Here is a 26,225-nt window from a genome sequence, read left to right on the forward strand (position 1 = left end):
TGCCAAACTGCAATGCATATCTATTTTGATAATGAAAATTGCCTTGCCTTTACTCTTCCAAGATGTGTTACAAAAAAGATTGTAAATGAGCAATAATTCTTAAACTACAGCTTCGGTTCCTTCCAGTGACGCTTTTAATGTTTTTACATTATTAGAGTGAGGTGCTGAATTGCCTAATTAATCCCCTACACACCACGGTGACTAAGCTAATGTCTAGTCCCATTCTGAAGGGAACAAAGCAGCCAAGTGCCCCTGTCTGGAGACAGAATTAATACAGAAACTTTGGATAAAATCTCAAGAACCTTGCCTTCTGACTCCCCATCCAGGCCGATTTCCTGCTCATAGGAACCAATGCATTTTCTTTACTAGTTATGGTTAGTTAATATTAGTTTAAAACGTTGGCATTTTTAAAAACAATTAGGACGTGCCAGCAGATATAAAATGGAAGTAGTTTTCCTCTAGTAAACACGTTTCTTTCAGAGGACAAGCATTTTATCTGTTTCAACAAACACGGAGAAAATGCTCTTCTCTAGCCCCCGTTTCACTCCAAAACGTGAGGCAGAAGACAGCCTTAAATACATTTTCCGAGGTATGTGATTTCCCCTTAAGAAAGTTTCTCAGCTGCACGTTTCCAAATATGGAAGAGTTTGCATCTGGGAGCACATTCCCGGAGAGGAGGAGGAAGGAAAGCTGTGTCTGCAGATACTGCGTGCCTGCAGCAGTTAGGGCACCCATGCATTCACCTCCCAACATGCAGGCACTTGGATGCCTGCAGCATATAAAGTGTAAACTTGGTAAGAAAATTGCAGCTGGGATTACACAGGCTACATAAATGAGCTCTCCAAAAGGATCTCTGGCTGTGAATGTAGTCAGTGAATGCAAACTGCTAACACTGCAAACGAACAAAAATTAAAAATCCCTACAACCTTGCCAGTGTAACATGAGAAAAATAAGTTAGACGAGGCATTTCTCCTATCTTCCCAATAGAAAGTAGCCCAAACCTAGTAAAATCTGGTATTACTCTACACCACGTGCTTTCTCTATTCAGCTCTGAGCAGAAGCTGCTCGCACTGGTAGCCGTGTCCTGCTTTGTTCCATAGGTGGGAAACGAGAGGTTGCAGGTGAGGGATGCAGTAAGGGCCAGGGTTACACAGAGACAACAGACGTGTTAATAGCTTCCCTCCACCAGGAGAAAATTCACCAATCAATCGGGGTCATTTTGGATTACACAAGTAAATAAGGGAGGCTTTCTGTTGTTATCTGTAGGATACCACCACAAAGGGAAAGAGAAATTTGCTGTATGCTCCTCTGATCCTGGCACTCGCAGCCTTCCTGAGAGCATCACCTGTCAGCTCCTGGCCTCACAGAGCACACCGAATTAGTATGAGACAGGAAAGTTTTGTGTATGTTGTGGTTTTTTTCTCCCGCCTAGAGTTAAAATTCACACTCCAGAGAGACATCTCCTGGCTTACTGCTGTTTGGGTCACTCATCCGGGGTGATATAAACATGATATTAAGCGACAGCTTCAGTCAGATATGGAGCTTGGCATGTTGCATGTAAAGAACGTGGCTGTGAGCAAAACTTTTGATTTTATCTTCCCAGAAACATCAGATGTAGAAGCCTAGTCAGTCAGGGTGCAAAACAGAGGGAGGTGAGACACCAGTGGCCACAGGGCAAGTGGAAATAATTTGAGCACACCAACTTGTTACTGGGCTTCCCACTGACTACCAGGAACCACACCACAAACTATCTACGTGAGGAAATCAGGTCTGATGAGCTACCCAGTTACAGGTGGAGGAAGAGAAGAAACCAAAATTACTGCAGCTGGGGCAGCTCATTAGGTTGCTGCTGGTCATGCTCCCTACCCTACAAAAGCATGACAGATGGAGCCAGAGGGGCTTGGAGACATCTGTTCCTCCTCCTGTAAGCTGGGGAGTTGTACAAGGTGGTCTCCTGCAGTACTGGGAATAAATGAGGCAGTGGAAACCTTTGCTTCTCTCCTGTTTCCTGAGAAAAAAAGCAAAATGTGTCACGATGCTGGAGCAAGGCTCTCGGAGGCGTGCAGGTAAGCACAGGCAAAGTTAGGGAGGACAGGGGAATGATGTGTGAGATGTCTGCAGGAGCAAGGAAGGCTGCAGGCTTGATGATGGGAGATGTAGGTAAGGTATGTGTTTTGTGGGGATGAGAAGCAACTGTGTAACAGTATTGTGTCAGGGGAATGCAGTGTGTGGGGACATGTCTAACGTGTCTGAATTTTTTAACTAAAATGATTATTAGCTGTCATTAAACAGTGTTGACAGGTGTATGAGGCAGATGTTGTGGATGTGCTGAAAATTCATGAGATGTGCTCGTTCTTGCTTGAGTAAGCCAGAAAAATAGCACAAAAAGGGTGATAAGGATTGCAGTTTGCTCCCTATTATAGGGACTGTGTTATCTACTGGCTGAGACATCTGTGAGTCCTTGGTGCCCTGAACTCATTTTTCATACTCCCATCTGTAAGGAGTCTCAGCTATGGAGGCCTCTCGTCCTTGGTGGCATCAATCAAAATGCTAATCTGTAGTCCTCTGGATTATGATGAGGGAAAGAGAACTTCAAAAAGTCACCCCAAAAATAGCAGTGCCAGCCGATGCCTGAAGTCCTTCCCCTCTGCCACATGGGTGGAGCTGGGCTGCAGGGAGGACGCTGTCAGCAGCACAAGAAAAGGAAGCTGCAAAGCGTTAATGCTCAGGCTGAGTAGCTGCTGACCTTTCTCAGAGATCTGTTTATGTCTTTCCTTGAGAAAACAGACACAAAGCAAAATCCAAGGGGAATGTTTTGGCCAGTGTGAGCCCTCACCATTCTCCCCAGCTTCTGCCTTGCTGGAACTCATTAGGGTTTAGGCTGCATCAGAGAGAACTTGCCAGCATGAGGGTGTTACCTAAACCTCCAAGATGAGCGTCCTCATCACAAGCTGATTACAGCTCTCTGCTCAGAAGAGGCTGCTCCAGCTCATGTGTCTGTAGCCTTCTTGGCACCAAGAGGCTGTGGAGCACTGATGCCTCTATAGACTGGGGTTAGTGCACAGTCCAGGGTACAGAGCGTGTCACAAAGCCGTTCTCCCACCTTTGGTAGGTGCTGCATGTGTTTCTTCTGAAATATAAAGGAACTAGAGGTGGCAAGGCGGCATCACAGTGCTACGGCATCAACACGATTTAGGTGTTCCCACAAGAGGATATGCAACCTGTGTACCTGTGGCATTCGTTACAACCTTCCCCTTGCAGCTCACTTCAGTCAGGGAATTAATCCAAGAGTCAGTGCAATTACCTTGGTTTGTTCTAGAAACGAAGGTATTTTACCTCCATATCTTAAAAGAAAGAAAGCTTATGTTGTGTTTGTTTTTTTTTTTGTTTGTTGGTTAAACAGGCACTGGCAAGCTTTTTCCCCCTTCCCATTGTCCAAACAGACTAAAGTTTATTTCTTCCACACATGGTATAAGGAGGGCTAGTATGGATGAGTAGCTTTAACAATTTAATGGGGAAGAAGAGCAGGAGCAGAGGACTGCTTAAAATAATGGCAGGCTTGCTCGGTCCCAGTCATCACCTCTTAGAACTGGGGAAAAAAAAAAAAAACTTAAAATCCTGAAATTTGTAGGCCAAGCACAAACTATGGCCTCAAAGTGTGACCAAGTAACGATGCAGCCATGAGCTGTAGTGGGGGAAAATCCAATGAATTGCACGCACCTGGTGGCAAAGTGACAGGTTGCAAAGGCCAGCTGTCACAGGCAGCACTGCAGGCAGGACCCAGGCAAGGAAACCAGAGCGGTGGGGTAGGAGAGAAAGAAGAGGAAAGAGCGGAGGCAGGCAAATGTGACAGAGCTTGCATGTTGCCATGGAGAGCAGCTCATGATTTTTCCTCTGTGGCCTGCTATTAAAAATGCATTGCTTAGCTCCTGCCAGCATGGGTTTTATTTTTTTCCTCCCATGCAGGAGGGACATGTGAAGTGAATTCTGACTGTCCAATCACTTTGTGCTCAGTATCAACAAAAATATATACAGGGGCTTGACAAGTGGGAGCTAGCACTTGTGATTCTTGTCTCCACAAGAACAAGGGGTTTGTCACAACTCTGAAGTCTGAATAAGGTGGGCTGTTCATAGGATTTGCTTTCTGATTTCCCTATGTGACAAATGCCCAGCCTGCACCAAAGCATTGCATCCTCATAACTGATTACAGCCGCTTCACAACGCTGCTGTCGTGACAAAGCTGAGCTGGTGCTCTGCATCTCTTTATTAAAAAGGCTGTGTACCATGGTCTGAGCAGTATTTATGGAGCATCTACTAAAGATGGCCCACGTGCATGTAGGATAATATCGCTTTGATGCAAAAGAAGTGCTTTCCAAAACATTCAACACAAGGGGGGGAAAAAAGTTAACTCTACTGAAAAGGTGGAGTTTTAACAGGAACTTCAAAAAACAGATTGCAACAAACTCTTAAAGGCTTCCTAGGCTAAAAGTTCATAGCAAAATATTAAGTTGCAGGGGAAGGCTGCACAAAGGGCAAGTGACTTACTAACCCTTAATTACTCATGGAGCCATCAGTGGCTCTTTGCTGTTGTTTGTTTAGTGCTGCAGCTCTGCAATGTTTTTGAACACTTAAAAACAGCTACCGATAAATAGAGATTTTCCAGCTCCTGTCTGCTAGTCTATGATTTAATTCTGACTTGACGTTTAAAACTCAGCCTGGACTCGAGACTGGAGTATTTTTGTTGAACTGTGGTGCAGGGCCCTGCTGTGTAAGCTGCAGCAGCACAGCGGACCTCAGGCTCTTGCCAGAACTCTGCTGCTGAGCTGTGTTTGCAAGCTGTACCAGCCCACCTCCCAAACTATTTTATTTTTCCTTTATATAACTATGTGGTTCCAGAACTGCCACTCATATTTTTGAATCGCATTTTATAATAGTTTCAACCACTGGGGAGGACTTGTAATTTTCCAAAAGGGGGGAAGGGGAGAGATGTAGAATATTACCCAGAAACTCTATAGAAATCCATATAGGAAATAGGAAGGGTGTTACAAGTGCTACCTACAACCTGCAGTCACAAAAAAATAATTGCTTATGATAAATCCCTCCACATCAGAAGAATCATTTTTTGACGTATTACTAAGATAATGTGCCACAAGGAGAAATTATTTGCCGCTCTTTAGCTGACACTCTGATCAACCCTGTACTTGGCAATAATCTGTCATTCATTCCCACCTTCTTCCTAACGCCTTGCTAACAGTCATCTTTCCTTCCCACCGTTTTCTGTGTGGGTCACTTGGGATCCCTGGCTGCCCAAGTAGCATGAAAGGCGTTCAGTACATCGTGATGCTGATTGTAGTTGTGTAGAGAGATGCTCTGTGGGACGTCCAGAAGTCATAACTCAGGTCTAGGCAGCACTCTAGCAAGAGTAGACTGAGTTCTACATAAAAGAATCTGCCTTGTTTCTTGCCCATGGCTAGTCAGGCTTTGTTAAAGCTCGTACAAGTAGTAGAGGTGCTCTGCAGTAGGTGAGGTAGGTGTTTGCCATGAAGCAGGCAACAGATTGTCTGTGCTTCACAGACAGGGAACAAAGAGCCAGGGAGGCTGAAGGAGCGTGTCCATTGTTCTGCTGTCAGTGAGAGAAAATGCTATGAAAGGGTCCCAGACGGTGCAGCCTTGCTTATGCTTGATGCTTGCTTTTTTTTCTTCTTTTCTGGTGGAACGATGAGAGAACTTTCATAAATTTGCATCCTCATTATGTATGTCATCGTTGAAATAATGTAATTGGCTTCCAATTATAATAATAAGTATATAGGAAAAAAAAGGCATGACCAGCATTTATGGCGTACAGCTCTTCACTATAAGCTCATCTTCTCTGAGTGAACGCAGCCCCGCTGCTCTGTAATTTTATCAGCAACCAAGCAGCTCTACTTCATGGGAACAGATACACTTAGTTTTCTGTCTGCTGCTGTACGGATTTTTTATATTCATGTTGTCTGCTAATAAACTAAGTCCTTCTTACACTCTGTAATAAGCCTTATTCCCCTCTTTGCCCACCAGCTAAGCAGGAACTTGTGCACTTGGCCATGGCTCCCCTAGTCACAGGATGCTCTGTACACACCCATTGCAGGATCTCAGGATCCAAGAGACAGGAGAACTGAGGAGACAAAAGCTACCTTCCCCTAAAATCTTATTTTTAAGATTACAATCTTAAGATCTTAATTCATTATGCTCAACACCTCCAGAAGTCACTTTTCTGTTTTGTTGGCATAAATCCAGAAACAACCCTTGAGCCATTTTTATTTTTTATTTTTTTGCTACTGATATCAAAATAACTTGCACACAGCTTTTCATCCAAACTTTACCAGCCTGAAACCTTCAAGAGCAGAATGTCTGGAGAGAGCCCATCCTTACTTCAGAGTGGCCATGAGATCTGTAAAGAAAGCTTTTTGGTTTTCTGGTACATCCAGTCCAGAGTGCCCTGGAAATAAGAGCTGCATAACAGTGAAAAATATAAGGGTAAAGGTCCATCTGTCCTGTCCGTCTGTGAGTCAAGCAGCCACAATTCAAGGCTAGGTGTGTAGTTGTGTTGCCTCCTCTTCTGTTTTTCTGCTCACTGCTTTGCAGCTAATTTAGTCCTTTGAAGCTACCTAACAGCATTTGCTCTGCTTGTGGAAGAACAATTATCTGCTTGAAAGATGCACTGAACAATGAGTTTCATCTTGGTGCAATACTCTGGAGTCCTTAACTATGAGGATAAATTATGTTAACTAGGGACTACCAAGACATAAAAGAGAATTAATCTTATCAGAAAGTTAGATGGGGACATAGAGCAATTAGAGTTCTGGTTGTAGCACAAGATAGCTGAAATGGAAGTGCAATAAAGTGTACCAGCCCACAGAATCACTGCAAGTAAAGCTATCTGTTAAGTAGTATGAGAATGTAAAACAACTGTGACGCAGATGTTTGGATGTCTGCAGTGATGAGTGTGCAGGAGACTAACAGAAAGGTGTTTTTATCCAGAAAATTCAGTACATGCATTTTGTGAGCTGAAGAGTCTCAAGGAAGGACTCGAAGGGGACATGGTAGAGCTGTACTCTCTAGCCTAGAGGTGCAGTGTAGAACTCAGGAGTTTGGGAGATGATTTAGGCAGAATTCAGCCCTGGCTTTATTTACTAAATCATGCTCCAATTTTCTGGCACTTGCAAAGTAATTTCAGCTTTATTCTGTAGTGCTGCAGTAGCACAATTAAGATGTTAACGTTACTACTTTCAAGTGTTTTATGCATTACCTAAGAGGAACTCTCAAACTTCTTTGAGGTGTTGTTTTAAATAATTATATGTGATAAGGACATGATGTGTCTGTTTAATCTCTGCTTTCTCAGTTCCTGTATTTAGGAACTGAAGTAAGACTCCCTCTTCCTGGCAGCCATCTCAGACTATCTTGGTTTCTTTCTCCAGAGCCACGTCCTCTTGCCACCACACAACTAATGGCTCTTCAACACAGAGCACTTCATGACTTCCCATTTGTTTTTGAACAGCTCTTCTGCTTTTTAAGTATCAGATGCAATGATTTCCACAGCAATCAGCAGCCCCAAACATAAATCCTGCTTGTGAGTTGCCAATCATGCCAAAGCAGGCAAGCATTCAATACACAGAAACCACTCTTTTATGTTACCCCCTAAGTAAGGGCGCGCATGCATGCTCATATCAAACAAATCAGCCAGCTTCTGGCTGTACAACATCATCTCTTCAAATTCTTGTATTCCCAACCTGCAGGAAATAGAATCTGATTTACACTGATTTCAGTTAAAGGACAGATTTTTTTTTTTTTCCCTTTACCAAATAATTTCCAATATTAATCATCTAGCTACAGGTAGGCATTATATAAAAACGCATATATGTTTGTTTGTAGATATCACAAAGAACTGAGTATCACAATATAGCAAGAAATTATTCAGAGTGAAATATGGTAAGTACTCTCTCTTATACAGTAAATCAAGGATATAATTTTTTTCAGAAGTTAGAGAAGACTTGTATAGAGTGAGATGTACTGAGGAAAGTGTCTCAAAGTGTTAATTATTATACCTTTATCCTGCCTGTCGTTCTCTTTTGTAATTCTCATGTTGAATGGGTTACAAGAAGATTAGAGGCAATGGTGGAATGGTTCAACTCTCCTATGCAAGGCTGCTAGAAACACTTATTTGAAATGCTAAAGGGTGAAGCTGAGATAAAATTTAGACTTCAAAATGTCCTTATGGAGAAGCCATCAAACTGGGGGCAGGTTTTCTACTCCTGCCTGTCCTTCAGCTCAATAAACTGGAAATCACTACGTTGGTTTCTTACCCAATTTTCCATGGTGGCTTCTAAAACAAGGCTGCTTCTCAGGGAGTACCAGTCTGGTAGAGGAAAAGGAATTCATGTTTGCTACTTGTGCAACAGCTTGGGCCAGTAGTAGTAGGCAATATGTGAACCTCAAGATTCTCCTTGTCCTGAAGAAAAGAAATTTTGAGCAAAGAGAGAAAAACCTTCTTGAAAGGGCATGCTCAGCTGAGGGACCATCCACCTAGCCTTCCTCTGTTGTTGTTCTCCTGTTGCCAAAAATCTATATTGGGCTCAGATTCATTTCAAACCTAAATTCAATAGCTGCCACTGGGAGTTACACTGGGGATTAATTTGGCTCATCAGGTCTAACCTGATCTTGGCAGCAATTCAGAAATGCAAACACCAGAAAGATTGTTCCTCTGGATAACAGGCCAGGCCAAGCACACGTCTGCTGTTTTGTGTGAAGCCAATGAATGAAATTCAAACATGAACTTGTACAGGGCTACCATAAATGTGTATCCATGAAATTCAAGCAGAATTAGAAGTCTGATCCTATATGTGTATACTCCCCCTCCTTTTGCTGTGCACTTGTCACCCCAAATACTTTTCCTCTTCCTCTCTCATACGAAGTTCAAACTTTTTCTTTCCTTAAACTTACTTCAACCACTACTGCCTGTTGCAGCCACAGTTCTTTCAAACACCATATCAACTGCTTTCCGCTTAGTTTCACAACTGATGAGCATCTGTTGCTCTTATTATTTATATATACTGCAACATAAAGCCCCTACCCCTGAATTACGGATCTGTCATAGTTTCTGTGTGACATTAGGTAACTTGGTGCAACAAATTCTTTTCTACAGTTAATAAAAATCCCCATCTGTTTTAGGAATTTGCAAAGGCTAAATCAATTCACCGTTTCTTAGTAAGACTAAAAAATAGGTCAGATTTTTCTTATGCATGTAGAAATCTGTGGTTCTAAACTTCGAAATGACAGAAGGCTGCACTCCGTCCTGCTCTAAGTCAATTAGCAGTGGCAGAAAGATGGGTGTTCACTAACACAGTGCTGAGTCCATGTTTTTCCTTCCCCACCTTAAAGCATGGGGTACTGTGTGTTCTCTGAAAGAGTGGACCACCGATACACTGCTATATCAAAATATTGTCTTCCTACTTACAATTCCTTATTCTTTTACACTAATCCCTACAGATACTTAAAGTGTATTTCTGCAGGCATTATAGCTTCCTACACTTTAGCTAAAAATGTGTGGTTATTTAATGCTGGAGTATTTCATTTCTCTTCATTTTAGTAATAAAAACACAGCATTTTTTACAGAAAAATACTTCTGGTACAATATTGTTCAAAAGCAATGATCTGATGTTTTAGATCTATTGTGCCATCTCTTATGGTGCCTGCAATGAAAAAATAAGCAAGTTCTGGGTAGCATAGTTAGCTAAAAATATAATCTGATAGCAGAAGCCTGTTATTGTAATTTAGAAGAACATTTGTCTAACCAGATACAGTCATGAAAAAAATCACCTGAAATTTTACAATTAGTATTTTCTAGAGAAAAATCTGTTCTGCATCAAGTCCAGAGATTTTAGTGCATTAGGACCACATCACAAAGCAACAGCATCTTATTGAACTGTCCTTGGAGACAGACTGGAACAGGACCATTGATGCTCAGGGGTATCAGAGCCATCTGCAGTGAACAGTCTGACTATGTGAGGTACCAGGGCGATCAGACAGTGAGAATACCTAGGCAGAATGGCCTTCTGTGGGACCTCAAGCCTGTAATTATTACACTGTGCTCCACAAACAGAACCACTGTCCTATAGCAGTCCCTTGTAAGGGAAGGCATCAGCAAATTGGTGCAAAGGACAGAGGGGGAGGAAGGGGAAGTGTAGGGATAAGAAGTGTGATAGAGATCATGAGAGTTTTCACCCAAAATCCATTCTTCACAGAGAAGAGAAATTTCTGTCTGCTGTAAAAGCAATGTGTGCTTGAGCCTGGGAGCTGAGCACAATGACAGTCATGGGTGGGCCTGGGGTATAGGTGGAACACAGCAGGTGAGATGCACGATACGTAAAGGATTCATGCAGGACAAGGACAAGCTGAGACAGCCAGCACAGCTTCACCGAGGGCAAATCATGCCTGACTGATCTGGTTGCCTTCTGTGACAGAGTGACTGCATCAGTTGACAAGGGAAGGCCAACCAATGTCATCTACCTGGACTTCTGAGACACATTCCACACAACATTTTGATCTCTAAATTGGAGAGATGAAGGGTGGACCATCTGGTGAATATGAAATTGGCTCAAAGGCCACAACCAGAGAGGTGGTCAATGGTCGTATTACCCTGCCCTTTCCCGGTGTTGTGGGAAAGTTCAATCTTCTCATTAAATGACCAAGGCTAGCAGAGCTGGTGCCATGCATGTGATCGATGTGAAACATCACATTTACAGATCTGGGATTAAGGCAGTACAAATCTATTGGACTATTGGAGAAGTGCTTTTTATTTTCCAGTGGGTGAAGCTGAGCCATACTACTCAGCAGAGGAGAATGTGGACGTAGTTCTTACCCTTCTCAAATGTCTGGCTCCAAACTATTTACAATCCTTCGATATTTTCTAGCATATGCCAATAACTGCATATATTTTTCTACTTATTCTGTTTTGAACGTAGTTACTTTTCTCCTAATGTACGTGCTAAGCAACAGCAGCACTTCATCTAGTTTTTTTTTTCTTATCACAGCATTCTGTAAGTACTAATGATACCCCAGCGCAGGCTGTGTAATTATGTATGCCACCATTTTCTTCCTTCTGAAGAATGAAAGAAAGGCAGAGAGGCTAAAGCACAGTCCTTTGAAGATATTTAGGCATTTAATTCCCATTGAAATCAAGGAATTCCAGCCTAAGACAATGCCTGAAGTCATAGTGAAAGAGTTGTCAGGTACTTGATTAAATTCTGGCTCTCCTAGTTTAGTTTCACTGCCCTCCAAGGCTTTTAGCTACAATGCAAATGGAACATATATTAGGAATTTATTCATTTCTGAAGAGAAGGGTGTACCTGAAAATTAGGGTACTGCAGGGTATGAAAGAAGGCCAAGTTTGTCTGAAAAATCTCTTTCCTGTGCTGTCATAGTATTTCTGTTTAAATGGTGCCTTTTCTCTCTCTCTTTTTTTTTGGTTTTAACTTAAGAGAACAGAACTGGTCTAATGGTGTATAATCAAGTGTTTATTCTGTGTAACTGTACAAGGACTTACAGGATGAAGAGCAACAGCTGCCAGGCATTTAATTTATTTTTAGTATAGGTTGTAAGACCGTATCAGAGTTAACAGAAAGGAACATGTATCTGTGCTACAGCAGTTTCAGTGTGAATCTTACCAAAGCTTACCCAAACTTAAATGTAACTTAGTTTAACCATGGCTTGGCACTGAGGTCCCAGTAGATGTTTTCTTCTGCTATCTTTGATGTGAAATAGAGTAATCTCCAGCTATAGCATGGCAAAGGCTCTGTTACTTCTGCAGTAACTGCTTAAGCTGTCACAGTCAAGCTTCTGATGCAATGTTGATACCTCAGAAGTCAGAAGAAGAGTGAGGGGGGAACCCTATGTCATTTATCATAACCAAAGATTATAGCCAGGCATTGTCCTGGCAGGCGAGGGTGAAGCAAGCTGAACCAAGAGGAGGAGAGGCAATGAACAGTTACAGATATAATATCTGTATTATCTGTCACCCTTATTAGTAAGTATAGTAGCTCTCTATAGTAGAGGTTATTATAGCACTGCAGGAGTAAGGGAGATGCTGTGGTTGGTTGCCCTTGAATGGCTGCCAGATGTGCACCCAGGCCCTCTTTTCACTCAAACCAGTTATCAGATAGCTTCAGCGAACTTCAGGTATCTGCCTCAACCTGAGCCAGTTACTCTGAGCTCCCTTTGCAGTGTGTTGTTTTTTTTTTTATTAATAAAAAAAAAAGGACAGGACCCCTGAGGGTGTGATTCACTACCTGTTTTACAGAAGAGATGAGTCACATGCCAGTAGTGTCTAATTCATCCTCACAGACTATAACAGCAACCAACTCAGATATATAGGTAGATGAATACTATCTAATATTTCCATTAAAAAGAACATTGACCATTAAGCCATTTTGAATAAAAAATACTAATATCTTCTGTTTTGGTACATCAGCTAGCTAGTAAACTTCTTTAGGAGGAGTTTCTGCTACAGGCAGGTTATTGCATTCAGCTCTGTCCATCAGAGATCTTCCTCTGAAACATCTAGTACTGGATACAAGGTTTTGCAATGCTGATAAAATGCTCCTGCAGGATGATATCCCTTAAATTTGATGTTTCTAGCTCCTTTCATATTACCGTTCTTCTTGAGGGTGTCTTTTTACAACACGAGAATGCCTGCACAGCTCAGATGCACACTGTTGCTAAGAAACAAGTCCCAACTGTGCCTTTAAGACTCTGTCTTTAGAAATACAACTCAAGGAAGTGTTTTTCTTTTCATTACACTGTATTGTATGTTTTTATTAAGATTTCTTTTAACGTCAATCTGACTCTTGAGATTACATTTCTATCACATCCTATTTGTACAGGACCCGTTCTTTTCCCACTGTCTGCACAGTGCCACAGTGACCTACACTGCTGCATAGGTAATAAATCTATTTTAACATAGTACATTTTAGGGTCACAATAAGAACTCATTCTGCACATAACTGCAGTGTAAATGAGATCCAATGGAGCCTACTTACTGCAAATATCTGTTAGTGCTATATTATAATGAACAATACAAATTAGTGTTCTTTCAAATGGCAACTCTGAGTTGTACGTATGCTACGAAACAAACTAGCTTACTTGGTAGTTTGGATTATCAGTGGTGTGTTGTTGTGTTGTGCTTTTTTTGGGGGATGGAGGGGTCATGTACTAAGTGAAACATGCTGAAGTCCCCTCTCATGTGTACAAGATGGTGTGTGTGCTTTCACAAGCATAGAGCAGATCACAGAATAATGCGAGGAAATAACCAGCACATAAGAACTGCCTTCTCTGTTGTACTTGTCAATAGCATTTTCACTAAGACGTGGCACAAACATCTTGCTTTGTGACAGATATCAAGTCCAAGAGTAATAGAGGTAGTTTATTAAAAACGGTTTCCTGGGAAGAGATTAAAGGTAACAAAGTATGGTTGTGTGATCTGCGGCCAATTCTGCTACCATCTTCCTGAGCAATCCTCAGATTATTTTGCCTGACTTCTCTATTCATACTACCAACAGTCTAAGTCTGACACAAGTCTTCCTTCGTATTTCTGTATCATAAAAGGCCTCATGCATGGTCTGCACTTTACAATACTACTGAATTAATGTAGTAAAACCTTGCTGAGCTACTGACTTGTCACTTCTTGCACCAGTTCATAGTGAACATAAGACAATCACAGTCATTGGAATAAGGTCTCATGTCACTTAGTGTATTTTGTGAAAGGAATAATACCTAAAGAACATTTACTAGTCTATGATAAGTGCCATAAATATTTAAACCACATTTGTAAGTGAGAAAGAAGAATACCTTTTGTGATACCACAGCCTCAGATTTTTAGCTTTGGTTATTGGCTATTTTGGGAAATATAATTCTTAATGGCTTTCCTACTGCTAATGCAAATTAGGAAGAATCTTCTCAGCTTTTAAATACGACAAGAGCTCAGCCCTGAAGCTCCTTGTCACACTAATACTTGTTCACACTAGCAGCCTCGAGTAGTGAACTGATGTTAGTGCTTACGTTTGAGCCCAGTCCTCTTTCCATTATTAATGTGTCATCACACCATGGATTTGTTTGATAAATGTTACAATAAGAAACAAAAATAATGAGCAGATGCGAGAAATGTTTCTAGAGGCTCAACCCCACGTTACTCTGCATGTTGAGGACTTAAGAGTTCTGACAGGTGGATTTATCTTGAAATTGAAACATTTTGTACCTGTATTGCTCTGGTTCTGCTGATCGTTGTACCAAGCAATGTGATCTGGAGTCCTAAGAGTAACTATAAAGAAGATCTGTCTGAGCTCTGCCTTAGCACACACAGATTTAAATTAGCAGTGAAAGAATGCACAGGAGAAGCACTGATGTGAGAGTAGAACAGATAAGCATGAGACAGATTTTCAGTTGAGATGTGTACCACATCTCAGCTAACACACAGAACAAAAAGCTTTTCTACCTAGTGTCAATAACACACTTATTTATCATGGCTTCAGCAAAAGAAGGATTCACCATGTAGCTACCAAGCAGGAGTGGTTCCAGGGAACTAATATTTGGTCTGAACTCCATTCCTGTCTCCACCGCAGGCTTCTACTAAACATCAACTGCACTCAACAGAAGGAGACGCATCCTATTTCTAACTACATTGCCTTAAATCTAACATCCAAAGTGGCTCCACTGGGTCTTCACTTTGGAAATGAGAATTTGCCTGTTGGTACCCTTGTGCCTAAGGAGTTATTTGTATCCAGATGGGTTGGTGACATAGAATGGTTGATGGCTAGACAGATGACCACAGAATCATTGAACCATTTAGGTTCGAAAAGATCTTCAAGATCATCAAGTCCAACTGCCAACCTGACCTACTGAGTTCTATCGCTAACCCATGACTTGGTGTCAGAGGGAAGACAACTTTTTTCTTCAGATTTGGAAGAAAATGACCAACCCAAAGAATGTAGTAATGTAGTATTCTCCTGGCTGGCCATGATTTTAATCCTTGCCTGGGAGTAAGCGGTATGTTGCACATTCATACAACACTGCCATAGAGCCTCTATCTTGGCGATGAGACAGGAGAAGAGAGATGAGCTCTTCCTCCTTCCCCACATTCTTCTACATACACTCACAGGCCTCACCTCAAGTACTGTGTGCGGTTCTGGGCACCACAGTACAAAAAGGCCATTAAATTGTTGGAGAGTGTCCAGAGAAGGGTTACTAAGATGGTGAAGGGCCTAGAACGGAAGACATGAGGAGCAGCTGAAGTCACTTGGTCTGTTCAGCCTGGAGAAAAGGAGGCTGAGGGAAGACCTCACTGTGGCCTACAGCTTCCTCATGAGGAGGAATGGAGGGGCAGGCACTGATCTGTTCTCTTTAGTGACCAGTGATAGAACCCATGGGAATGGTGTCAAGCTGAGGCAGGGCAGCTTCAGGCTGGATATCAGGAAGAGGTTCTTCACCAAGAGTGGTCACGCAGTGGCACAGGCTACCCAGGGACATAGTCATGGCACCAAGCCTGTCGGAGTTTAAGAAGCATTTGGACTGTGCACTTAGTCACATGGTCTGAATTTCTGGGTGGATCTGTGTGGAGCCAGGAGTTGGGCTTGATGATCCTTGTGGGTCCTTTCCAACTCGGAGTATTCTATGATAGCTTGGTTCAAGCTCTGCCTTGCATTTCAGCAGCTATCTGCACCTTTGCGTAACAGTAAAATAACACTAGCCTTCTGTGACAAATATGATATAAGGGGTCTACCACTTGAGGCAGAGCAGCCAGGTTAACATGTAGCTGACCAATGTAAATAAGATGAAATCTATTTCTGACTCCTCAAGGAGTCAGCTTCAAAGGAATGCCAGCAGAATCAATTTCAAATGTTGACTGTGGAATGTCTGAGAGGTGTAGAGGACTGAATGAAATAAATACTCAGGTGCAAGTCAATGTACAAAATCACCTTCTGGCTTTAAAGAGAGAAAACAGGGAAGTGGCTTTGTACTTGGAATTGCCAATGACTGTAGTACCTGTGTTCTGTTCTCTCTTTTATATGGGACAGGGAGCCATGAGGGTGGTGAGGCACTGGAACAGGTTGCCCAGAGAAGTTGTCAGTGCCCCATCCCTCAAAGTGTTCAGGGTCAGGTTGGATGGCACTTTGGGTGGCCTGATCTAGTGGGAGGTGTCCATGGCGGGGGGGTTAGAACTAGATGATCTTCAAGGTCCCTTCCAACCCAAACCATTCCATGACTATATGGGCCACTTAGCACAGTGATTTCTGCAGTGTCAAGTTGCCATCTCCTTTCCCCAACACAACACATCAAGTACGATGTTGAATATTCACACACACAAAAATCATGTTTATGGAAATTAAATTGTCATGGCAACAGAATAGGTCTTGCAAGTATTTTAAAAATTAACAAAACACATTTATGAAATTTAAGATCAATTATTTCATGAATGCACTTAAACAGATCTAAGAAATGGTTTTCTACCTACATAAGGATGAAATCACTTAAACCAAAAATTTCACCTTATCATACTGGTATATGTAATAGATATGCATAGCTATAAATATTTTAAACTACAACAGCAAAACTCAGTTTCAGCTGGACAGATACTAATGTGATCATCGGGCTTATTTTATCTCGAGTACAATATTTTCATATATTACCATTCATATTTTGTGATATGACTCAGCTTTTTAACACAAAGCTCGTAACAATGGTTATTTTGGTATATATGGTTAATGGTTATTAATCTCCATTAAAATTTCAGCTCTTCAGGGGCTTATAGCACTTACCTGTGAATGTACAGACTTTCTTTAAAACAACATACTCATTTGGTTCAGCTGATTATTTTTTTTTCCTACTTCTCAGGATGAATTTGACCACTTAGGTTTTGCATTCTTTAGAAACTTTCCACTATTATGACTTGTACAAAATGATTAGCCACAAACTCAAGCTGACAGAGAAATTGTAACTTTGTGTGGATATTCATCAATGTTTGTGTTGAGAACTCAGCCTAGATAAATGACAAGCTGGTGAGATGCTGGATAATTACCTGTGGTATGTTCAAATTCAGATTCCCAGAGATGGCAGCCTTAGTCACGTTACCTTGCATAAGCATCATTACTGAAGTTAGAAATGCAGTACAGGTTGAACCCCTGCAGTGAACACAATTATGTTCCTAGAGTCTCTCTATTGATCACATTCACTGTTTCCTCCAGCAAGATTTAATCATTATCCCCTCTGGGCGTATCCTTTGGGTATGCTTGTAACTGGAACTTTTTATTTAAGTTAGTGTATTACCAATTAGCGTTCATCAAACATCTCATTTATATTTACTGATCTGGAAATTTCAAGTTCCATCTGCTTAATTTTCTCCTTGATTCTATACATTATGAAACCTAGGAAGTTTATAACTTTATAATGGAAATCAACCAGTGAAATATAACTACATAGAATAGTTTGTGATTTTTTTTTCAAGCTCTTTAGAATATTTTCATTTTGCATTTCATAATTAGTCATAAAGCATCTTCACTGATGATCATCTTTACAGACTGCTACAACCAAGGCCACATACATCCATTGTAATGCTGCAACTGTGTAACTTTAAAGTCGTAGAGCTCTTTAATGAAGACAAGTCTAAAGACAAATTAAAGAATGTTATATGTCAGACTGATTTTATATCTTGTAGAAAATAAGAAAACTCTTTTGTATTTCTTCTTTCCAGGTTATATCTGAATGAAAGTTTTCATAAATCCAGTGCAAATTACTGTCCTTTTTACAAAATTAGGGATTATTTTAGAATCCCGTCACCATCCAATCTCATTTCTCCACAAAACTGTACATGTATTCTAAAATTCATTTTTCTACTTTATGCCATCTTCTGCCCCGCTAGGGGAGTGTTTGTTAGGGCACTGCATGTGATTCGATGGGTAGGAAAGAGCCTGGGAAACCTGTGTTCCTAGTCCCTTGAGTATCCTGAACAGCTCTACAACCTCTCAATGATCTTTTCATGGTGGACCAGAGAAAATGGAAGAGAACTGTTGTAGGCAACGGTGCTTTATCGACGTTTTTAAATACCTCTGGTGCCCACTGATTCAGAGCACTGGAACAACTCACCTCTATCCTGCAATTCAAGTTCACCTGTTAGCCGAAATTCATCTGTTAAAGCACTCTTCTCATCCAGCTTCCATCTTCAAATCTTTTCATTCTTCTTTCTGCAGGAGTTTCTAGTTCTTTGTCCTTCTTACCAGATCTCTGCTAATGTGCTCTCCCAGGCTGCGCTTCTCTCCATCTGGGCTTGATTCTCTGTTTTTCTCCTTGTCACACCATTCATCTGGAACAGCTTCCCAGAGCCCTTAAAATTCAGTTGGTTCACTTGGCCATTTAATATTTCTTCTCTGTCTGCTCCTACTTGCACTGTTAATCTTCATGTACATCTGTCCAAATTGCATTGTCAAACCAGACTGCAAGATGCTGAGCAAACCCTGTCTCCTTATGTGTTCATTAAGTAATGAATACATCCACAGAACTGCTGAAACTACAGCAGTGAAAAATGTCTCTGGCCACTTCTCTTGTCTTCTGTTTTGATGAAAACAGAAGGCATGAGGGAGGGGAGAAAAATTTGTTCACAGTTAAGTTGGTCTGGCAGTGACCACAGTTCAGAAAGCAGCAGCGTTAGGTAGCGTGCAGCTTGACAGTGAAAAGAACCAAAAAGTCGTTATAAACACAAGCAGCGCTCAACAGCTGACTTTTACCAACCACAATGAGTGAAGAGCAAAAACTGACCAAATAATATAAACAATACTAAATATTTGGACTATGACAGAGACTGTAGTCAAGAACAAGGTGTTACAGTGCGTGCATTGTGTATGTCCATAGCAGCAGCATTTGTAGAGCAAGAGAAGATGACAAGAAGGCGGCATGCACAGATGTGGCATAAAGCCTAGGCAGATAAACACAAGGAAAGAATCCAGTCTTAAACAATGGAAAGGGAGGAGGGAAAAGAATACAGTAAGTATTCAGGTAAGTATGAGCTAATAAAATATAACTGCAAAGCAGAAAGCAGCTTTATTCAATGGCTCACCCTCCTGTATTTTATGGACACTGGATTAAAACTGAGGGGCTATGGCAGAGCGCTTAGCAGAGATGCAACCCTAGGAATACCTAGCAAACAGCTGGTACCACTGCTACTATACCAGGGAGCAGCAAGCTGTGAATACACACATCTTTCCCTGCGTCTCCTTTCCTACATTACACATGCAAGTGAAAAAACTACCACAAAGAACTTCTTGATCTTTTCAATGTATGGACCACTTTCTGTGGAAATACAAAAAAAAAAAAAAAAAAAAAAAAAAAAAAAAGTAGAGTAAGGTCTACCGACAGTAGGTTTACTTTGCTTAATCAAGCTCTCATAAAAAATAGCTTGTTTCTGCAGCCTGCCAGTGGTCTGTGCACCAGAGGCTGAAAGGCAACATTAGCTACGGAATTCCAGCAGTAAAGTTCACAAACATAAATTCATAGGAACACTTGAAAAACCTTTGTTTTCCACAAAAAAGGGTGTAAATCACCCATATTCATTCATTTTCATGTCCATAGAAAATAAAAAGAATAAAAGGAATCATAAATGCCAAAGAAAGCTTGACGTTTTAAAGAACAGACAGTAGAAAGTCCCAATTTCTTTTTGGCAATATTTGCCCTACTATATATAAGAAAATGTTTGTTTGTTTGTTTTTTAATAAATTAATTTGTTTCAATAATGAAGGTGATGGATATTTACTTGAGGTATCTATTTACAATTCCATGAAGAAAAATAAAATGGTTATTGATAATTTTAGACAGATCTAATACCTGCAGCTTTCCTAAGTGGTGTTCTACACTTCTTTTCAGCCCTTTACAGAGCTCCCTCTGCTGAAGGCAGCACTAGCTTCTAATGAGAACCATTCTTCAGATGCTCATCTTGCATAAATGAAGCCTTAAAGCCAATGGTGCCACTGCAGTTTACACAGCTGAAGGTCTAGCCCTTGAAGTCTATCAAGACTGCAGCAGAATAAACAGAAAACAAAAGACATGTTACATGGAGCTGTCACACCCAAGAAGAGGAGAGCTGTACACCACAGAAGAAAAAGTTTGAACCGTCTGGGAATCATCCCTTTTTTCTCTGGTTGGCTGTGAGAGGCTGTCCCTCATGATCTCCACCCCTGGCTATTTCATGCCTCATCAGAGGCTGCTCTTCTATCTTCCACTAACATTATACTATGTATTTCAGTTACTCCCGGCATAAAAATAGTATTCATGTGTAATTCAGGCTGTGATCCAAAAGTCTGCCCTCTTCCTGACACAAGGGATTCATCCTGGAGAATACCTCACGCTTTCAGATAATTCCACTCCTCATATTTTCCTCCCGTTCTCCCCTTTTGCTTTCCCCTCTTCCCACACATGTGATGTTGAGAGAAGGCAAAACGGGTAGGAAGGAGGGCAAGATTACTGTGTATCAGCTCAGGGAATGACAGAGAGCCAGATCTTCTCCCACGCTGACTGGCACATGGCAGCTCCAGGAGAACGCAGTCTGCAAGCTAAAGGGCATGGACAGACCCTTCTTTCAGCTGCCATCTGCAGCACGTACCGGCTGGAGATGCATGCTGCTCAATCCTGTGGGAAACTGAAAAACAGAGGATACACCACCATTTACCTCTGCTGGTGTCCTTGTCTTCCATCCTCCAGAGCTTGGTGGGGTATGAGTTAGCCCTGAGACCCCAAAGGCTTCTCCAAAAGCCCTATACCAAACTACAGGTTCACAGAGTCCGTGGCAGGCTGCCTGTGACACAGCTGAAGACTGGTAGTTGATAGAACCACAGCATTTACTAGAGCGCTTCCTAAGGATACCAACTCCTCCTTTTATGGACCCAAACAAGGGACACCTTTGTTACAGCTCAGTCCTGCAGCCCTACCAGATGCATACAAGGAAGACCAAAGCACACCATGAAAAATCCTGATCCAGGACATCACCAAGCAGTTGCATCTATCGTAATGAATGGAAGCAAGAGTACAATTTCAAAGCTGCTCCACAAAGCAGACTGCAAGTAGATGGGCTAGTCAAGCTTCTCGACATGGCATTTGGTCTGGAAATTTAATTTTTGTCAGGGCAAAATTTAACGTATCCCCTGGATATGAAAAAATTTCTTATGAGTATTTTCTAATGTTTATGCAAAAACCCAGTTTACAATGCATCTTAAAAACTGCAATTCTGGGTTACTACAGAAAACCCTAAAAATTACCCAATTGTAGGAAAAAAAAAATTATAAACAAAGAGAAAGTATTACTTCTCCTGTCCAAACAGAGTGATAGAGCAAAACATAAATAGCATACAGGAAAAATAAACTGGATGTTTAAAATTCTCAGATTTCACCTGCATAGATGACTTCCATAACATAGAAAAGATAATTTAACTGAAGAAAGGAGAGGCTTTCAGATACTAAGAGACCTCCTGTCTGTTTGGTAGTGCAACAGTGCACAAGTTCTGTTAGGATATTACTTGTTTGAGGTACTAGGCACTAACAAGCACATCAAATGTACCGGTCTCCAAGCAGTGGAACACTGGATTTACTCAGCGTTGCCTATTTCCTCACCTGTTCCGGTGGATTCTGACCTTCTATTACAAGTGCACTGCAGAGACTACAGATCAGTTATAACTACATGCAAAACAGATGAGGACTGGAAAATGGAGAACTTCTGTTATCACCAGTACAAAGTCACACTCTCCACCTAAGCAGGGAAAATATATAAGAAGCCTGTGAAACATCATTTTAACATGTTAAAAATCTGTACTACGGGAACAGGCTCAGATGCTAGATGTGAATACTTCACATCATCGCAAATATTTATTTTGTAAGTGCTGCTCAGCTCATGGAGACAGCTAAAGTGTGAGACTGACACAAGATCTCTTTCTACCCGGACTATTCCTACCAGCAGATTTGTATCCCTCCTGTTTCCCCTTGCATGTAAGCTGTGTGATATATGACAAGATCTGGCTGAGACTGTACACAGTCATATTCTACTTGGTTATATTATCTCAGAGTAAATTTTTTAAGAAAATGTATAAGACATCAGCAGCTTCATTAAGAGAAGAGCTCATTTATGTATGGACTAAGTGCTGTGCTTTGCATAGGGATGCATCTCCCAAACAAAGCTTTTGGCCAGTCTGTGAGAATGCCACATGGAAGATTTGTTTATTTATTTTTTAAGTTGTAGTTTGTTTTGCTACTTTCATGCCAGATGATCAGGATGAACAGTTACAGACAGTCAGAAAGAACAGCTTATCAAAAGAAAGATGGATTATAAAAAAATCTAAGGTCGTTAAAAAATTAAACAAGCAAGCAAAATAATACGACTTGGAGCTGGTCCAACCAAACAGTGATAATGCAACCAGCAGGGCTGCAAAATCCAGATTCAACATTCAAGCCAGCATGGACTGGGAGTCCTGTACACCAGTCTTTAGAAAGGAAGCGCTGCCTACTGCCGTTCTTTACCAGCCCCTTCCACTTGAAGGAAGGCACGGCACTGGCTACCTCCAACAGCCCAGCAGCAGAGAAGAGTTGGTGCAGATAACTATACCTCAAGCCAATTCTGGCATGAGGACAGCTTAAAGGGTTTACCCTCCCAGGATGAAGAAAGGACAGAGAGGATTTTCTAGTGTGCTGTGCAAAGCACATTTTATATCAAAATCATATTATTCAAATGTGGTAGGAAAAGGGTATTGTAAGTCTCCCCATCTACATCTGGTCCAACCAACATTGGGGGTTGGACCCGATGATCTTTTGAGGTCCCCTTCCAACCCCTTCAATTCTGTGATTTTTTTTCCTTGTCTACAGTGAGCATATAGTATCTTCATTGCAACAGAGAACTACATCCACTTAGCTCTGATTTTGAAAACCTCTCTCTGAAGGTGGTGGGAAATTGTGACGATAACATAAAAGCCCATGGAAGTACTGAACCAGGGAGTTTCTATTTGATTCATCACTGCGGGATCTTCAGGTGTCTGCACTAAGGGCTGTGAAAACAACACACCTGAGGGTGCAGCATTACATCTGGAAGCATATATACCAATGCCACTCTTTCTACAGGAAAATTATGAGGGATTTAAAAAAGGTGAACGCTTTCCTCAGGAACACACCTGTAGCTTAACAGCAGGCAGAAATAGTGATGGTCTGTACCCGTTGCACATAGAAACCCAGACCTAGGTGATGCTTTAATCGTTAAGAATGATAAGAATTCCAGGTTCATTAAGGAATTAAGCCACCTGAAAATAATAAGATGGGCAGGGCAGCGGCTTTTAAAGTACGGGACACGCGAGGTGCTGCTGCTCCTGCAGAGAAAGCTTCAGTAGCAGCCACAGTAGCTGAAATAGTGCCCAGGACTGTGGCAGATTCAGGGTATGGACTTATCTTGTTCGATTCTTTTTTTAAAGGGAGTGCTTTGCTTACCGCTAGAATACAAAAACACCGCCACAATTTACAACCGTGCCACCTCAGCCTCTTACTCGGGACCTCGTACCGCGGAGAGGCGAATCCCGCAGCTCCTCGCCTCGCTCCCTTAGGGCTTTCTCCCTGCCAGCCTCCTCGGCAAACTCGTGCAGACCGTGTCCGGAGGGCTCTGGCCACCCGCCTCAGGTCTCCCGGTGCCTCGGTCCCGTCACCAGAGCGAAGTTTTGGGGCCGGGCAGGGCAGGAGGCGGCGGCAGCGCCCTGAGGCGCCCAACGGCCGCGCGCCCCCCGCAGCCCCCGTCCCAGCACCCGCCTCGGGAGCGCGCTCCCCGCCTGCCTCAGGCACCCTGCAAGTCACCGCCGCGGTGCCCCGGAGCTCCTTACCCAGCCCCGGCACGAAGGTGTTGAGGAAGAGGCAGATGACAGCCACGGGGAACGGCATGTAGGGGATGGCGGCGCGCAGGGGGCCCTTCTTCTCCCGGACCTGCACCACCACCCCGCTGGAGGAGCCGGCGCCCCGGCTGGGCTCCGCGGCCGCCGCGCTCTCGCCGTCTTTGGGCGAGGGCTCCATTGCCCGGCGCTCGGCGCTGCCCCGGCGGGCTGCGAGCTGCCGCCTGTGCGCGCTCCCGGCGCTGCGCGGCCCCGCCTGGGCGCCCCACTCCCCCTCGGCGCCGCGCGCGCGCTCCCGCGGCCGTTCCCGCCCCGGCGGCGCCTCACGGAGCCCGCTCGCCTCAGGGCGCCCCCCCCCCAGTGCCCGGTGCCTCACAGGGTCCTTCCCTCCCCGCAGCGCCAAGAAACGCTGCCTGCCCCCCGTGTTTTTGTTTAAAAAGAGCTGCCTGCAGGTGTAAGGGGCTGTAAACGGAGCCCACGCGGCTCGCTGCTCGTTTGTGGGTTGAAAAAGCGCTGTCAAAGGGAAGGGGGGAGAGCCACAAGTGTTAGGAGAGAAAATAATACGCGCCCCACAAGTTGGTCGTGGCTTGGGGTAATGGGGAAATGTGTCTTCGTTCAGTACTGCGAAGGGAAATGTCCTCTGGTATTTATTCAGCACACAGTAAAATGGGAAGTGGTAATAGGGCTCGAAATGTGTCAGTAGTTAGAAATGATGGCGAGGCTCGGCGGCTCTCAGCGAAGGAACTGGGGGAAATATTAAAGGCATTAATCCTGATACAGAGCGTAAGTGCGATATGCATACAGGACTTCTGCATGAGAAGCAGTCAGTGTCTTACTGCACGCTTTAAAATTGTATCTTCCCTAGAGGAATTCCTGTTGGGTATTTATGGCGGGGGGATTGAGCTAGATGATCTCTGAGGTCCCTCCCAACCCCAGCCATTCTGCGATCACCTGGTTCAAGGGAGAAGTACACTTCTGTGCAGATGAACACTTTATTCACCCGCTACTACTTGTAGATGCTGTGCTGACAGGACTGTAATGGCACCGAGACCTCAGAAGTCGTTCCCATCTCACAGATGTCAGGCTGCTCCGTCAGGCTGGATTTGACCCAGTGGACCCTTCCTAGTGCAGATGAGAACTACGTTTATTGCTTACAGAGTACGCAAGTATATCCTCTGCTCACAAGACTTCAGACAAGTTTTGTTACACACTTCAGACTGACAAATCAAGCTGAACAGTATTCTTTGTGCCAAATCTCACAGAAATCCTGCACAGATTCCAGAGGGAGCAGTAGTTTCATATTTATTAATTCATCTTCTGTTTGGAGTTTTTCTCTGTCAAAATAACAAAGTCTTGTTCTTTCTGCAAGTTTCTATTAGCCTAGAACTTTTAATGGTGGCACTTGTGGCGGTGTTCTGCTCTGTCCTGAGAGTATGTGATACTACCAGGATCACCAGGAGATACTCCAGGCTCCAGCATGGCATCAGCATCCCTGGGGGTGTTCAAGGAAAGGTTAGGCGTGGTGCTCAGGGACATGGTATAGTGGGTGACATTGGTAGCAAGGGGATGGTTGGACCAGATGATCTTGAAGGTCTTTTCCAACATTAACGCGCTTATGATTCTGTGCTCCATCTCAAATGAAGTTACAATTCAGATCAGATTTCTTGCTACTTATATAATACTTTCTGTTTCTTAGTAAAAGCTGGCTCAGACAGGATTAAATGTTATATTTTGTAAGACGGTCTTTTCAGAAAGCTGTGAAATAGAAAAACATATGCTGCTCCCCTTTCTTCAGATTCCCTTAAATCATGATGCTGACAGAGGCTGATTTACCAGCATATATAACTTTTGATCTTGGAGAAAGGCACCTATTTGACAACCGTGAGGAATGAGATCTTCTATTTACTGACACGAGAGCAGTGTAAATGCATGTCTTCCTCATACTGTTGTATGCCTTGACTGGAAGGACTAATTTTAAAAATGAGCTACAAGTCCAAAAAGTATGAGCATTTCAGTCCTTGTCTCCCTGCTACAATTTTCCAGAGCTTTGTACTGTCAATTGAGCTGAAGTCAACAGCTACTGCGATACAGGTCACATCTGAATAGACAGAAGCAGTAAGCACTGCTGGTTAGCTCAGGGATTTCCAGTGGGATGGAGAGTGTTGTATGTGGAGTGTAAGGAGCTTTATATTCTCTTACACATAGTTGCCTGATCCCTGGTCTGTGCTGAAAGCTTTTGTCCATCTCTTTGTGGAACAGCATTAGCTCTCTGGTGTCTTCCAAAGCGTACACATCCTCACCAAGAGTT

The 26,225-nt window shown here is 42.7% G+C and overlaps 2 protein-coding genes and 1 long non-coding RNA gene across 9 annotated transcripts in view; 2 read left to right on the forward strand and 1 right to left on the reverse strand.

Annotated features, from left to right (window-relative positions):
* STUM (stum, mechanosensory transduction mediator homolog) overlaps positions 1-24,211 on the reverse strand; it is a 36,537-nt gene extending 12,326 nt beyond the window's left edge. For 3 of the 5 annotated variants that reach the window (XM_068675929.1, XM_068675928.1, XM_068675930.1), the window contains exon 1: positions 23,912-24,206. In XM_068675929.1, coding sequence (XP_068532030.1) covers positions 23,912-24,098 — 187 coding nt within the window. In that variant the 5' untranslated portion in view covers positions 24,099-24,206. Of the gene's footprint in view, positions 1-23,911 lie in introns of all 5 variants that reach the window. The other 2 variants (XM_068675926.1, XM_068675927.1) reach the window with 1 other exon arrangement.
* Positions 1-26,225, forward strand: part of PARP1 (poly(ADP-ribose) polymerase 1) — a 142,236-nt gene that overhangs the window by 63,676 nt on the left and 52,335 nt on the right. The gene's annotated exons all lie outside the window — the stretch shown is intronic.
* LOC137853503 (uncharacterized) lies at positions 1,609-25,590 on the forward strand. Of its 2 annotated transcripts, XR_011094541.1 has the most exons (3): positions 1,634-2,066; positions 19,936-23,477; positions 24,994-25,590. It is a non-coding gene; the product is annotated as an uncharacterized lncRNA (long non-coding RNA). The 2 variants fall into 2 exon arrangements; XR_011094540.1 differs by lacking the exon at positions 24,994-25,590 and having other exon boundaries at positions 1,609-2,066; positions 19,936-21,616.

This window comes from Anas acuta, chromosome 3 (assembly GCF_963932015.1).
Source record: "Anas acuta chromosome 3, bAnaAcu1.1, whole genome shotgun sequence".
Taxonomy (NCBI): domain Eukaryota; kingdom Metazoa; phylum Chordata; class Aves; order Anseriformes; family Anatidae; genus Anas; species Anas acuta.